This window comes from Talaromyces stipitatus, genomic scaffold (genome assembly GCF_000003125.1).
Source record: "Talaromyces stipitatus ATCC 10500 scf_1105507295515 genomic scaffold, whole genome shotgun sequence".
Classification (NCBI taxonomy): Eukaryota; Fungi; Ascomycota; class Eurotiomycetes; order Eurotiales; family Trichocomaceae; genus Talaromyces; species Talaromyces stipitatus.
In genome coordinates, this window is record NW_002990118.1 from 2,540,699 (window position 1) to 2,555,330 (window position 14,632).

The 14,632-nt window shown below is 45.8% G+C and overlaps 2 protein-coding genes across 2 annotated transcripts; one reads left to right on the forward strand and one right to left on the reverse strand.

Moving 5' to 3' along the window:
• Nucleotides 1-834: 834 nt before the first annotated feature.
• Nucleotides 835-8,421, forward strand: TSTA_049850 (polyketide synthase, putative; the record flags this gene model as incomplete). The annotated part of the gene is made up of 6 exons (XM_002485455.1): nt 835-985; nt 1,055-1,887; nt 1,949-2,059; nt 2,112-5,075; nt 5,133-6,331; nt 6,375-8,421. The coding sequence occupies 6 exons, from the start codon at nt 835-837 to the stop codon at nt 8,419-8,421; spliced, it is 7,305 nt and encodes a 2,434-aa protein (XP_002485500.1).
• A 2,221-nt stretch (nt 8,422-10,642) lies between these two features.
• TSTA_049860 (beta-1,6 glucan synthetase Kre6, putative) lies at nt 10,643-13,128 on the reverse strand (the record flags this gene model as incomplete). The annotated part of the gene is made up of 6 exons (XM_002485456.1): nt 12,228-13,128; nt 12,003-12,177; nt 11,853-11,954; nt 11,279-11,798; nt 10,751-11,231; nt 10,643-10,694 (listed from the first exon to the last, which is right to left on the reverse strand). The coding sequence occupies exons 1-6, from the start codon at nt 12,917-12,919 to the stop codon at nt 10,643-10,645; spliced, it is 2,022 nt and encodes a 673-aa protein (XP_002485501.1). The 5' UTR covers nt 12,920-13,128.
• Nucleotides 13,129-14,632: the final 1,504 nt, after the last annotated feature.

The following is a 14,632-nucleotide window of genomic DNA, read 5'->3' on the forward strand; positions in this document are numbered from 1 at the left end:
AAAAGGCGGTGTAGAAAACAGACTACCATTCGTGTAAATCTGACCTGTTGGGAATAGCTTCAAATTCGTAAAAAGCAATATGTTTGTTGGGCAAAGAAATGGGGTGTCTTCAGTTCACTAGTAAAGTACTAGGTAATGTGAGTAAGAGGTTTACGTACCAATACAGCCCAATTGAGGCGCTACTTTTATTAGCCCCTTTAGCGCATTCCAAAAACTTTTGGTGTCAACCTCCGTACAGAAAAGTTCCTTTGTCCCACGAGCAAGTCAGACACAGATCCCGGCCTTAAGCTAGAGGCTTGCGCCACGTCATCAGCTTTTATGTGCCGTTATCCTAACGCCAAAGCCCAGCCTTAATCTGTCGGATGCCTACAGGCCAATCACCACTTAATATTGCTCTATCATTCACTGAATCGTTCCTGGAATCTGGAACACTAGCAAGTTAACAACTTAAAATCTAATATCTGGCGTTTATTATAGCTTGCTAAAAATTGGCCAGCCGACAATCGTGGAAATGTGGAAATCCTGGAGTCTCGCCCGTTATTGCCCGTATGGGAAAAGTAAGAGAAAAGGAGATGTATACGGAAATTCCAGGTAGTGTAGATATACAATTTTCGCGCGGCAAAGGTATACCGGCCTTGGGTTCTGTGTATGGTTTCCGAGATGACCCTTTTCTATACATACGCAGGTGACTATTTGTACGGAAATCTTAGATAACGATACAATTTACCTCGTTGGCTTGATAATCCGCATTTTCTAATCAATATTTAAAAAAGTTCCAGAGGTTTGATAAACTTCACAAACTTCATATACACAATTTTCACCGAACACAGCAAGATGAGCACTTCTAGTACTTTACAGACTCCAAGCACATCAGTCACTGGTGGCTCGGAGTTTGATGATATTGCGGTTATCGGCCTTGCATGTCGCTTTCCGGGTGGTGCATCTGATGCTGAGAAATTCTGGGAGCTGCTTTACAACAAAAGATGTGAGTTGGTTACCCTGGAACCTATCAGTATTCGAATGAAGTGTTACAAGTGTACTGACGAGTTAATAGCTGCCTTTTGCAGAGCTCCCCATACACGTTACAATGTCGACGCATTCCATAACTCATCCAGAAACAGACTCAATACCCTAAGCGCACTAGGCGGTCACTTTCTCGAAGAAGATGTTGCCGCTTTTGATGCGCCTTTCTTTAATATTACCGCAGAGGAAGCTAAAGCCATGGACCCGACAGCTAGAATGTTGCTTGAGGTAACTTACGAAGCACTAGAAAACGCCGGTCTTCCCATAGAGAATTTGACTGGGAGTGACACCAGTTGCTATGTTGGCTGCTTTACCAGGGATTATCATGAAATGCTGATGCGAGATGCCGAAACCTCGCCCATGTATGCTGGCACAGGAACAGGATTTTCACTGCTGTCAAACCGAGTATCATGGTTTTATGATCTTCGTGGTCCTAGTATGACCTTGGATACGGCCTGTTCATCCAGTTTGGTTGGCATGCACCTCGCTTGCCAGGGTCTTCGCAGCAAGGAGTCGAGAATTGCCGTTGTTTGCGGCGCCAATTTGATTCTGAGCCCAGACCTGGGCATGTGGTTATCGAATTTAAAAATGACTTCCATTGATGGTCTTTCTCGGTCCTTTGCAGATGGTGTTACCGGTTATGGGCGCGGAGAAGGCATTGCTACTGTGATTCTAAAACCTCTAGCAGATGCCTTGAAAGATGGTGATGCTATCCGGGCCGTGATTAGGGGAACTGGCGTAAATCAGGATGGACACACCACCGGTATTACACTGCCGAATAGTGAAGCGCAGGCGGATCTCATTAGAGCGACATATCGTGCTGCGGGGCTGGATTTTTCACAGACATCTTATTTTGAAGCTCATGTACGTATCTCTTCAGATGACTATGCTGCTTCGAAAACTAGCTAACTTTCATCGCGTACAGGGCACGGGAACAGAGGCGGGAGATCCTCTAGAACTTGGAGCAGTGGCTCGCACAATAAGCCAGACTCGCAGATCTGAAGATAAGCTATACGTTGGCTCGGTCAAATCAAACGTCAGTAACCTTCAAACCTATAAGATGAGAATTTCTGCTTACTTAAACTCAGATTGGGCATCTTGAAGGCGCAGCAGGCCTAGCCGGTGTAATCAAATGTATCTTGATGCTCGAAAAAGGCGCAATCCTACCCAACATTCACTTTGACCGGCCGAGCAAGCGTATACCATTTGACTCGTGGAACATCCAAGTACCAACTGATATCGTCCCTTGGCCCCAGAATCGCCTGAAGCGAGCCAGTGTCAATTCGTTCGGTTATGGAGGGACCAACGCACATACTATCTTAGATGATGCGGAACAGTTTCTTTCTGGGTACCAGGATTGGCAACTAGTTGAAAGACAAGTTGCGGCCGATGAAAGAGAAAGGCTTTTTGTCTTTAGTGCGCCAGACGAGTCGGCTTTGCGTCGTATGATTCAGAGGTTCGACGATTATCTCTCGATCAAGACATCCATTGCAGAGCTGCAGAATGCCCCCGAGAGAAATATATTTCTTGACAAGCTCTCGTTTACATTAAGTAATAGACGGTCAAGGTTCAGCTGGAAGGCCTCAGCCACGGCTACAACTATTCCAGAGCTTCAAGAAGCTTTATCGATCACGAATTCAGCACTTATAAAACGCACGCCAGATAGCGCCCGTCTCGCATTTGTGTTCACCGGTCAAGGAGCACAGTGGGCAAAGATGGGAATGGAATTGATGTCTTATACAGTCTTCAGTGATAGCGTTCATGAGGCAGACAACTATCTCCGAACTCATCTAGGCAGTGAGTGGTCTGTTATAACAGAGCTTCAAAGAGACAAGGAGGACTCCAACGTTCATCTAGCCAAAATCAGTCAGCCAGTCTGTACAGTGCTCCAGATCGCTCTTGTAGAGCTACTCAAGTCATGGAACATTCAGCCATCTGGAGTTGTAGGGCACTCCAGTGGTGAAATCGCTGCTGCATATTGCTATGGTGCCTTGAGCCGAGAAGATGCCTGGTCTGTAGCGTACTGGCGGGGTAAGATATGCTCTGAACTCAACAAGGACGCACCGCATCTTAAAGGAGCTATGATGGCCGTTGGGCTGTCAAGTGAGGTAGCGGAAGAGTACATTGGAAAAGTCAAAGGGAAGATTGTGGTGGCATGTATCAATTCTCCTTCCTCTGTGACAATTTCTGGAGACGAAAGTGGAATCGACGAACTCCAGAAACTACTTTCTACAGATGCAGTATTCTGCCGAAAGCTAGTCGTGGAGAATGCCTATCATTCTCACCATATGGAGCTTATTGCGGAGAAATATCTTCAAAAGATCTCGACCATCTCTACGTCCGAAGCGGCCACCAAGGACAACGAAGTGAAAATGGCATCAAGCGTAACCGGGGAGTTGATCAGAAGTGCTGCAGAACTTGGCCCAGCCTACTGGGTGAAGAACTTCGTATCTCCGGTCCGGTTTGCTGAGGCCGTAGCAGTCATACTCAAGGATTCGAATACTCGCAGACGTCGTCGGGCTAGAGCGGGCGAGTCTGCTTTTGACTTGTTACTTGAAGTGGGACCTCATGGCGCTCTAAAAGGGCCCCTTCGCCAGATCCTACGGCATCATGACATTTCAACCGTGACATACACATCCCTTCTCAACCGGGGCGAGAAAGCAACCAAGTCTACGCTCTATGCTACAGGAGAGCTGTACATTCACGGAGTTCCAGTGTCTATCTCAGCGGTGAATAAGCAAGCATCACAGACTCCACCACCAACGCCCTTGGTTGATCTACCAACTTACGCCTGGAATCATTCTCTACGGTACTGGGCAGAATCACGTCTGAGTAAAAGCTATCGTTTCCGAAAATACCCACGGCATGATCTTCTAGGAGCTCCCGTGGCGGATTTCAATGATAGGGAGCCACGATGGAGGAACATTCTTCGGGCTAATGAGCAGCCATGGGTGAGAGATCATGTGGTGTATTCCAGTATTCTATATCCTGGCTCGGGTATGATTACGATGGTTCTAGAAGCTGTTCGGCAACTTGCCCAAGAACGCCAGGGCAAAGGCATTGAGAGTATCAAGCTGGAAAATGTACGCATCGGCAAGGCGATTGTTATACCCGATGACCAGACAGGAGTGGAGACTCTACTCCAACTTCGCAGTCAAGAAAGCGAACTGAGCAGTCACGCGTCATATGAAGCGTGGGACTTTACAGTATCGAGCTGTCATGAAGATTCAAAGCTCGAGGAAAACAGTTCTGGCACGGTAACTGTTCGTTATAGTGGCAACTCTCAAGGGGTTATCTCCCAAAACACTGGAAAGAGTCTAATCAGCCAAGTAGCAAGACAGGAGTACAATACTGCCAAACTGAGCTGTACTCAAAGCATCAATCCTGTGGACTTTTATGATGCCACTCAAGCCGCTGGCCTCAAATACGGCCCTTCATTCCAAGGCCTGACTGAGATTACTGCTGGGTCCGATCGCTCTGTGGGTATAATCAAGATTCCAGACTGGAGGAAGTATCACAACGTTCAAGGAAGTTCTCATCTGATCCATCCTACTACACTGGATATCATATTCCATTCAATGTTCGCCGCCATCGTGGAGAAGAGTAACAAAGGTGAAGGCAAAGTCGACTTCAAAACAGCAGCCGTCCCTATTGCCTTTGACAGTTTGATTTTTTACTTGGATAACTTCCCTCCATCCTCTCCTTCACTCGATAAAAGTGCACAATTTAGTACTTGCTGTCGCGTCATTCGAAATGCGGATCAGCGAGACCTCGTTGCTGATATTTACGTCTCGGATCTCGCATGGCAAGAGCCAAAGATTGTTGTTCAAGGAATTCGGTGCAGAGAGTTGCCTGGAAAAGATGCCGGTACTTCAAAGGGCCAAGTCAAGGCTCCTCTTGGTACATTGAAGTGGAAGCCGGATATTGATTTCATGGGTGAAGTCCCTGTGAGACAGTATATCGCCAAGTTTTTGTCAACCAGGGAAGATTTGCCTCGGAATTATTTAGAGAATGACTCTTCTGTAGAGAAGTGGGAGAAGGAGGTTTCAGCGGTTAGTCTTCTATTTCATTGCTTCATATAACAAATAATCGGACTGACAAATCCTCAGATCGCAGACCTTGCAGCACATAAAAACCCGTACTTGTCGATTCTTCAAGTCGGTAAATCAGATTCCCTCACACGCTCAGTATTTTCAGCTCTATCAGCGCACGATCCTTCAAATCCTTCTTTAGCGAATTACATCATTATAGATGGAGATTCTGAGGCCATTGCACATTCTCAATCGACTTTTCAAAATTCAAGTGATCTGATAACATTTTATACAGGTGATATTGAGTCAGGACGACAGAGTGGAAACCTGAAAGATGATGCCTTTGATTTGGTCATTGCGGTTAGCGACCTCAGCTCTGCCGACGAGATAGACCATGCCATGGAATGTCTTCATGACAGAGGAAGTCTTGTCTTGAATGAGACAAATCAGGAGAAAGCTTCAGGTTTCCTTTCCATCAACCATGTCAAGTCTCTTCCTAACACCTCCATCTTGAACTGTTTCTCGGACGCGAACCATTATCTAGCACGGAAGCTTGGTCCAACATATTCCTTCGAAGATAATGCAATTTTTATCATTGAGCCAAAGGACAGAACAACAGAAGTCCTCGAAGTGTCGCACCTACTCTCGACCAAATTGACTAACCATGGCCTTCAGGTCAAGACCGTACAATGGTCCTCAGCGAACATGTCTGATTTCCATGGAAAATATCTCATCTCATTGCTTGAACTTGAGACCTCTTTTCTCTCTAATATTTCAGAAGATGATTACCTGATTTTGAAGACAATAGCGCTGAACAGTTCCCGCCTCCTTTGGGTTTCTAGGGGCACAGACCCTGCCATGCAGGCTCCAGTGGGATATCTTCGCACCCTCCAAAATGAGAATGTGAATCTTGATCTCAGATACTTGCTTCTAGAGGGACGTGCGAATCGTTTAGCGGATGAAATTGCCTCGACATTGGCTGAATTGGCCCTTGCGCCTACGACGGACAGAGAGTATATGGAGATTGATGGCAATCTTTGTATCAATCGATGGCTTGTGGACAAGCGACTGAAGCATTTTATGACGAGTAGTGGTGAACAACATGGTGGCTCCACAGAGTTAGTGGCACTTCGAGAGATTGGCATTTCAACGCTTAAGCTGCACCATATCTCCGATAAGGAGAGCAAGTTGGTCTGGTTCACCGTGGATCATGAAAGTCAGCAAAGAGAGCTATCCGCGGACGAGGTAGAGGTGCATGTAAAGGCCGTTGGACTGAAGTAAGTGAAGACTCAGGTCGTGTCCATTTACAAGAGCTAACAGAAGCTTTCTTCAAAGCCATGATGATACTGTAAACTCCAACATCAAGTCGGTCAAAGAGTTCAGTGGTATTGTTACCAACGTTGGGAATTCATGTTCTAGGCTAAAAGACGGCGACCGGGTGTGGACATGTGCTTTAACAGACTCTTATAAGATATCGTTCAGAGTCAAAGAATCCCTCTGTCAGGTCATTCCCAATAGTGTGTCTTTTGAAGATGCCGCATCTTGGGCAGTCACTCATAGTACCGCCTATCAGACTGTGGTACAGATGGCCAAGATACAGCCAGGTCATAGGATCTTGATCCAGTCTGCTGCAAACGGTATTGGGCAGATTACAATCCAGATAGCTCTTCGTCGAGGAGCACAAGTCTATGCTACTGTGAATTCAAAGGAGCAGAGTGATGTTGTGAAAAGCATGGGCGTACCTCGAGAGAACATTCTGGGGGACAATGACCTGGATCTTGCCGCTGCGATATCTCAACTTACTCATGGAAAGGGTTTAGATGTGATCATCAACCAAACCTCAACAAGGAAATCTATACAGCAGCTATGGAATTCAGTTGCTGCATTCGGTATGTTAATTGATATTAGCAATCCTGAGACAACACCTGATGAACAACCTGCTTTGGCCATGACTCCTTTCCACCGTGGTGCTTCCTACCGATTATTCAACTTGGCAAAACTCTTCGAGGAAAATCCATCTTCGATGGAAATTATTTTACAGGATGTTCTCCAATTCGGCCCACACCGCCAGAACATACAGAGACCGACACCTTGGAAAGTGTTTTCTGCCACCACCGTGGATGAAGCCTTTGACTGGACATCAAGCCATGGACATGAAGGGAAGGGGATTCTGACGTTCGGTCCTGACGACAGCATTTTCGTAGACCGCCGAGCTCTAAATCCACTTACACTTGACTCCAACTATACATACCTCCTAGCTGGAGGACTAGGAGGCCTAGGAAAAAGTCTCGCAAAACTGCTTGCACAAAATGGTGCCCGCCATCTCGCTTTTGTCTCGCGATCAGGTCCAGCGTCCAAGAATGCTGTCTCGTTGACCCAGGAACTGGCAGCCATGGGAGTCAAATCAGCCATCTACGCCGGTAACATCTCCGACCAAAGCGCCGTGGCGGATATACTTGTTCAATGTGCCGCTGAAATGCCACCGATACGCGGTGTCATTCAGAGCGCTGCTGTCCTTGAAGACTTCATTTACGACAATATGACATACAAGCAATGGGTAGACGCAACACGACCCAAGATTCAAGGATCATGGCTTCTGCACCATCTTCTTTTGGAAGCCAAGAACGATTTGCAGTTCTTCGTGATGCTAAGTTCTATTGCTGGAGTGGTCGGAAATCGTAGTCAGGCAAATTACGCAGCCGGTAACACGTACCAGGATGCATTGGCCAACTATCGCCGTCAGCGCGGTCTACCAGCTGTCAGTGTTGACTTAGGTCTGATGCTGGGAATAGGCCTTATTGCTGAAGAACGTGGCGGAACAACGAACTTGAAAAAATGGGAAGCCGTAGGGATCAACGAACAAGAATTCCACGCCATTATGACAGCAGCCATTGCAGAAAACAAATCTCTCCCAGCACAGGTCATATGTGGTCTACCAACCGGTGGAATCTTGCAATCAGAGGACCTTGACAGGCCATTCTACTTTGACGATCCACGTTTTTCGTTCCTAAGAAAGAAAGATGTTGATGAAACACTGAATAAGCAAGACGGAGATGATGCAGCAGATTCGCCATCGTTCCAATTGAGCCGCGCAGAATCGATGCGAGACGCCATTGATATCATTACCACTGCTGTCTGTCAAAGACTAGCTCGTGGACTGCAGACTGCCGCTGAAAACATTGATGCCAACAAACCACTGCATAGTTATGGGGTTGATTCCTTGATGGCGGTAGAGATTCGCACATGGATTACTGCCAATCTCCAGGCGGACATCAGTCTCTTTGATATTCTTAGTGGCGTGAGCGTTGCAGCCCTAGCGGCCAAGATTGCTGTGAAGTCAAAGGTTCTTCCAGATGGTATCAACTGATATATTGATGGTCATAGATTTGTAGGTAGCCTAATGAAACTGTCTCTTTGAGTTGGGGGTACAGTAGAACCTGGCTATCACGAAAGGAAGGCCTTTCGGTAACTATATTGATCCCAACTCGAATACTGTAATTTGGAAGTGAGTAGTATTCTGATTGCTGATACTAAGTTACATTGATATAGTAATTAGAGCACCCTTCACCTTGGTCTTGTGGAGTGAATTTCGGACTTGGGGAATTGGACTAAACTTGTTCACCAACTCATCGTCATTATACTTAGAATTAAAACCAGAGCCACGTTCGGAATCTAGGCCAAATGGGATGGCACTGTAGTGTAAGTAATCAAAATTCGAGAATACCGGGAGGATGGCGTAAGTCGGTGGAGGGTTTTCATGTTTGAGTTGATAATGGCTGAGAAAAGGCTCGGATTCTGTCTCTGAGAATGCACTGGTGAGGGTTGAGGGACAGATACGATCGCGGGGTCTATCTACCTGGCCAAAGCCTTCGTCGATGTAGCGGATAAGCGTTGCTGTGCAACCTCATCGACAGCGATATCAAAGGCGTTCTCGACTGTTGACCCCTTAATCTCGTCTATCTCTGCCTTCCTCACCCCTTTAATCTCCTTCCAAATGAAGTTTGAAGGGAGGAAGGCGAGATTTTGAGATTTGAGTTCCTTCTACTTGTTGAGTGATTGTAAGCCTTATTTCAGCTGGAATTTGAACATACATAGAAATTTGGCCTGAAATATAACAGTAAATGTAGTTCAGCCATGCTCCTCTGAATATATCTTTATTACTGACCTAAAGCCTTTCTAGATTCAATCAAACTGGATTGTGCGCCCTCATCTGAGGTACTTTCATCTTCTAAATGGATCACAGGTCATAGCTCGTGACATCGATGATAACAATATCTAGAATGAGGTTAATTTCAGGTTCCGCAATGACTGGGGAATTGGTGATATGGGATAAAGGATGCTGGAACTCTTTTCATAATGAGCTCCCGCCTTACCTCTAACGTGTAGATCACAGCCTGAAAAGTCTTTCCAAGGCCCAAAATTCAGAGCGAATTAATGCCATTCGTCCAAAAAGGCCCCCCTTCATGGGTTTCCTGGTAAATCGTTTTGAGCTGTTCTATAGTTTAAAGAGCTGATGTATTATTTCCAGCAAAAGCAGAGTAATGTCAAGCTCAGCACGACGAAAGGTTTTCAATAGAGGAGGACAATTGGGGGAGAAGGAAGAATCGACAACATCCATGATGGTAAATTTATACTCCTGCACCCTGGAAAGTACCGAAAAGAAATAGTTCCTGATATGTCATAGTAAAGGTAAACGAATCAGTCAAATTTTTCTTTGTGGGCTTGGGGTTTGCCCTGCCACCTTACCATCTGGGCAACGGGCAACGGGCAACGGGCAAAATGAAGAAAGAAGGTGAGAATTTCGATCAGTATTTTAAGGCTCCTAATTCTCAGATAACCTGGATATCCAACGAGGCAGAAGATAGGCTATTCGATCAGGTCAACCAGTCACCTCAGGGCTACTTACATTTCAGTAAATAAGAAGCCATCTCCTTATCAGGGCTTAATATAGCCCTCAAGGTTCATTCCTCGTGATAGCACACAAATCACTCCACTAAAAGACCTGGCATTGAAACCTGATGTATTCAAACAGAGAGAGACAGACAACTCAATACACACAATCTTGCTAGTCACTTCTTCTTTTCTCATCCCAGTAAACCACTATTCAGGATTGGCCTGGAATATCTACCAATCCGCACTAATGATACTTGAGTATTTTTGGGAGGTACAATCCTCTATTGGAAGCGAGGATTCGCTCGAAACCACGCCCTACATCAGGGTCACTCGATTGGTGGTTTGCGTTGGATCTCGTATGGAACTAAAATTTCCTCTCAAAATCTTTCCTATAGTTACTGAGAACTGTACTCCCGAATCAGTACAATAATCTTGGAGGTTTGCTTCGTACACTCCAGGACTAAATCTAGCAATGTAGGCTCCATATCTGAGCGAACAGATAGTATCTCGTCATATTGAAGTACTCACGAGTGACGAGGACCTTTTAGCCGTGTAGTAGAATCAACAGAGAGAATTGCATTTCTAGATTTGTATAAAACAGTAATAGCCGAATCATTTACTCCCCACATATGTTCATCTTTACGAACTTGGTATTTGAAAGAAAACGAAAGGAAAATCCAAAGAGAGAGAGAGGATCAACATCCATCAACAAACGAGTTCTTGGGCCATTCGTACCCAGTCTGGGACCTGTACAAAACATGTCAGTGACTCTCTTGTTTGTACAATATACACTGAGTACGTACCACAAAGTCAAATTAGAATTATGATACGCCTTGGGATGCTGCTTAATATACTCCGTCGTCGTATACCCCGCCGGATCACACGTAATACTGATTTCGTTCGGATTCTGATAGATCCGAATATAATCGACTCTCATTGTAGCTGGGTATGTCTCCGCGAGCCCCGTCCAATTGAGCATCGCAAATGAGCCAGACATACCAAAGTTGAGGATTGGATACATAGGTTCCATTGGGATCACTCTTTGGCCAACGTTTCCGTTCGGGCGTATGGCTCGTGCGTCTATCGTCCATGTTTTTTCGCTGCCAACGAACCAGGTCACATTACCTCGGGCGCCCGGGGCGTACTCAAACGCGTATATTTGGTATTCTTTGCCGTCGTACCAGTTGTTATTGAGGTTGGTGAGGCCGGAGGCTACCTGTTGGAAGGGGCCGCCGCGGTATTCGTTGATGGATGTGATGGACGGATTGTAGACGGCGGTGAAATCTGTCATTATAAGCTTGAGAAAGCACAACTAGAGGGAGAAGACATACCATAATCTGGCAGATACCACAAATCATACGGTGCCAGCTGCAAACTTTGAGATACCACACCAATCCGATCCTGCATCTCATCGAGGACAGTCACACTAGCCTCGATAACATCAATTTCCGGAGCGCCCCTCGACCTCCCAGGCGTAGGATGATCTGTTCCTGGACAAGTACAAGCCGGTAAACGCATACCGGGCAAAAAACTCAGTCCATCCGTTGCGCTTTGGTTGGCAGTAATTCCCGAGTCGCAAATGTCATCATAACTATACGGCCACATTCCATCCGTGGTTGCTGCATATCCAGCTCGTCCTAGGTTGCCCATAGCCCAGAAACCGGGCCAGAAGCCAGATGTGTCGCCTCGACCAGGGAGGGAAATACTAGCTTCTAGTCGTCCTCCTGAGAAGCACATTTGGTTCCAGGATTGGAGCATGCCGGATCTGAAGCTGAGGTTGTGATTTTCGTAGCTGTCGAAGTGAATCTCTAGAACGCCATCTGAGGTTGAGATTGCATCAGGGTCGTACCACTATACATTATAGATCAGTTCTCTGGTCAATAGTTGACAAGGCAGCGGAAATACCTCTAAATCCTCAGTCACCCCGTACCACAAATCCACTCCCTGAAAGAATGGATCATCGCCTTCATAAAATGTTCTCCCTGGTGTATTGAATTCGTCCGAAAACTGCTATCATTAGTAACTGAACCCCAATAGAAAAAAGACATAGCATACAACAAGCTGCCACTCGGTTCCGTCAGCCGACATCTTCGTCATAGCTGACTTTGGTGTGGTAGGGTCGATCAGACCGGTCCTGATATTCTTCAAGAGTGGCCGGGTTATTGAAATACACATTGGGTCTAATGTGCATGGATCTCGTGAGCCTTGGACAATGCCATCGACAAATGACCTGTGGACAGTTAATGATAGTCTTCCAGTGGGAGTGAAGAGAGAACATACGTAACAGGATAAATAATAAACAGTGCCACAATTCCAACCACCAACAACGCGAGTCCACCCACATTAACCAACCCCCTCGTATTACATATATCACAATCCCGGTCCCTATCTGCCGGATCAGGGTTATGCAAATAATCATCCTTCTCAACGTCCTCGGGAAACAGAAGTAATCCCTCCGTCGGCATGATATTATATTTTTCCGAGACCGTTTGCGTATTTACATATCCCTCCTCACTACTGGCATGAGACGGCGCTCTGGAATCTGCAAATGGGTCGAGGGGGTCCCCGCGGCTGTCACGACTCAGGTCCGAGTGTGAATCCCAACTGTTGCTGCGTTGGTATGAGATCACAGATGGAGATTTGGACCGGTCTGGACTCCCTCTTGAGCGACGCACTTTCCTTGGTAGTGGAAAGAGGAGTTCTGAAGATTCAGTGGGCGATATCAATGGAGGCGAAATCAACCCATCTCCGCTGGGGGTTAGTGCTGTTGTTGTTGGTGCCGCTGAATGTCTAATCACTGATGGGACAGGTGATGGACGAGAAGATCTTGTTGATAACGTATGTTTCAGCCGTTCCCTCCCATCTTCTTCCATGTCAACGAAGGGTTCATGGCGACCTGAGTTGAGTCGAATATGAGGAGTACTTCGGGTACTCAGAGTTGTGAGTTTGTGTTTAATATTATCCTCCCCCATTTCCCTTGCCACGCTGTGTGTTTTGAACTCAGTCGATAGATATTAAATAGCCTGTGTTTCTTCTGGTTCAAGATCAAAGCGCGCTGCGTGACTGGTATTACCGACTCTTTTTGTTGACCTTCAAATCCTCATCCCATACGATATAGTTGGATTCATGAGGCGATTCCAGGATTAAACAAGAAAGGTAAAGACTGACCGAAACAAACAAACCTGTAACAAAACAATCACAGCGAGTGGACGGGATCAAACTCTTTTGTCCCTAACAGAATAAAAAGCCCGTGTCACGATATCGTCTACCACACGTCGCGCTGACTGATTGGAAGCAGAGAAGAAAAGAAGATCGCACAAAAACAGAGTAGGGCAATGGACGTGGCTACTTTGACCGACACCTTGTTTTACTGTCCAATGATTAGCATTCGAAGTATCCAGGATCTTCCAACGAGCAATGAGAATGGGGGAGGGATGTGGAGAACGTGATGGGCTACACACTTCCAAGGTTGGGACTTGAGAATGTTGGTAGTTGGTATGTACATTATTACGCGCCTTGGACAAAGTACAAGCAGGACCCTTCTTTTGGCATGGACCCATGGGGATTTGCAGTCAGGTACTGGCCGAGTGACTCTCATTCTAAGAAACGAACTACCTGTTTTCCAACCATCAATTATTGTTATAATGAGTGGGCTATAAATTTAGTAGAAACCTGATCGGACCTGATATTCTATGGCATCTCAAGTGTATGTGTGAAAATAGACGTGGTCCGGGGAGGAATCCGTTGCCCGAGTGAACGGCCTGTGGAATGCGGTACGGGCGTTGGTGACGCGGAGGGGCTAATGTAGGAGATGCCAGGAATCTGTGAACATTGGACACAGTACGTAGTTAGTCGAACATCAAAACGAGATGCTATCAAGGAAAGAAGTTTATATTAAACGATATTCAAGTTTCCCCATAAAAGGTCCGTGGAGTTGGTGCTGACTATGTGATTTATCATTTTCCCTAATTACAACCTCAGGCAACATCTCATAACATGATCGAGGAGACACGAGGGATAACATTAAACAAAAACAAACCAGGTCAGCGGCTTCTATATGCCCAATCGAATTGAGAATAACCCTTCGGTACAGGTTCTACTTACCGAAAAGTAGTTTTCATATGGGGTAATAAAGAGACAGCCCTGCAAGGGATAAGAAACAAACAGGCCTAGTTTTCCCCACCAAGACTTCATCAATTAACTATAGAGGGTAAACAACGTATAGCTTCACATAAGAGTACTAGCAATGAATATCCATTCCCTGATCTAGGGAAGGCTTTCTTAGCTGACTTGTTCGACTCCGTCAGGTTCGTCTCAGTTTTAGCGCTCACCCATCGCCGGTGTGCCCACTAAGTAGAACTCAGCAGTCTTAAATGTTGTTACAGTTTAAATGCTAAGATGAGTGCAAAACGAATGAGGGACACAGGATCATGGGCTTATATCATTTGCTACACTAGTTAACTAACGTAATCGGTAAGCGAGTTAGCCATGTAAGCGAGCTGGCCACCCGTGTTTTCCATACAAACGGTCATTGTTCATGATCTCTATATCTCAACAAATTTATATGTATAGTATGTATCAAATTAACTCATAACGATGAGAATATAGAGTATATTGAGGATTCTGAGTCTGAACTTATTCTGATAGATATTCGTGAAAATTACTAAATGTCGACTGTAATTATT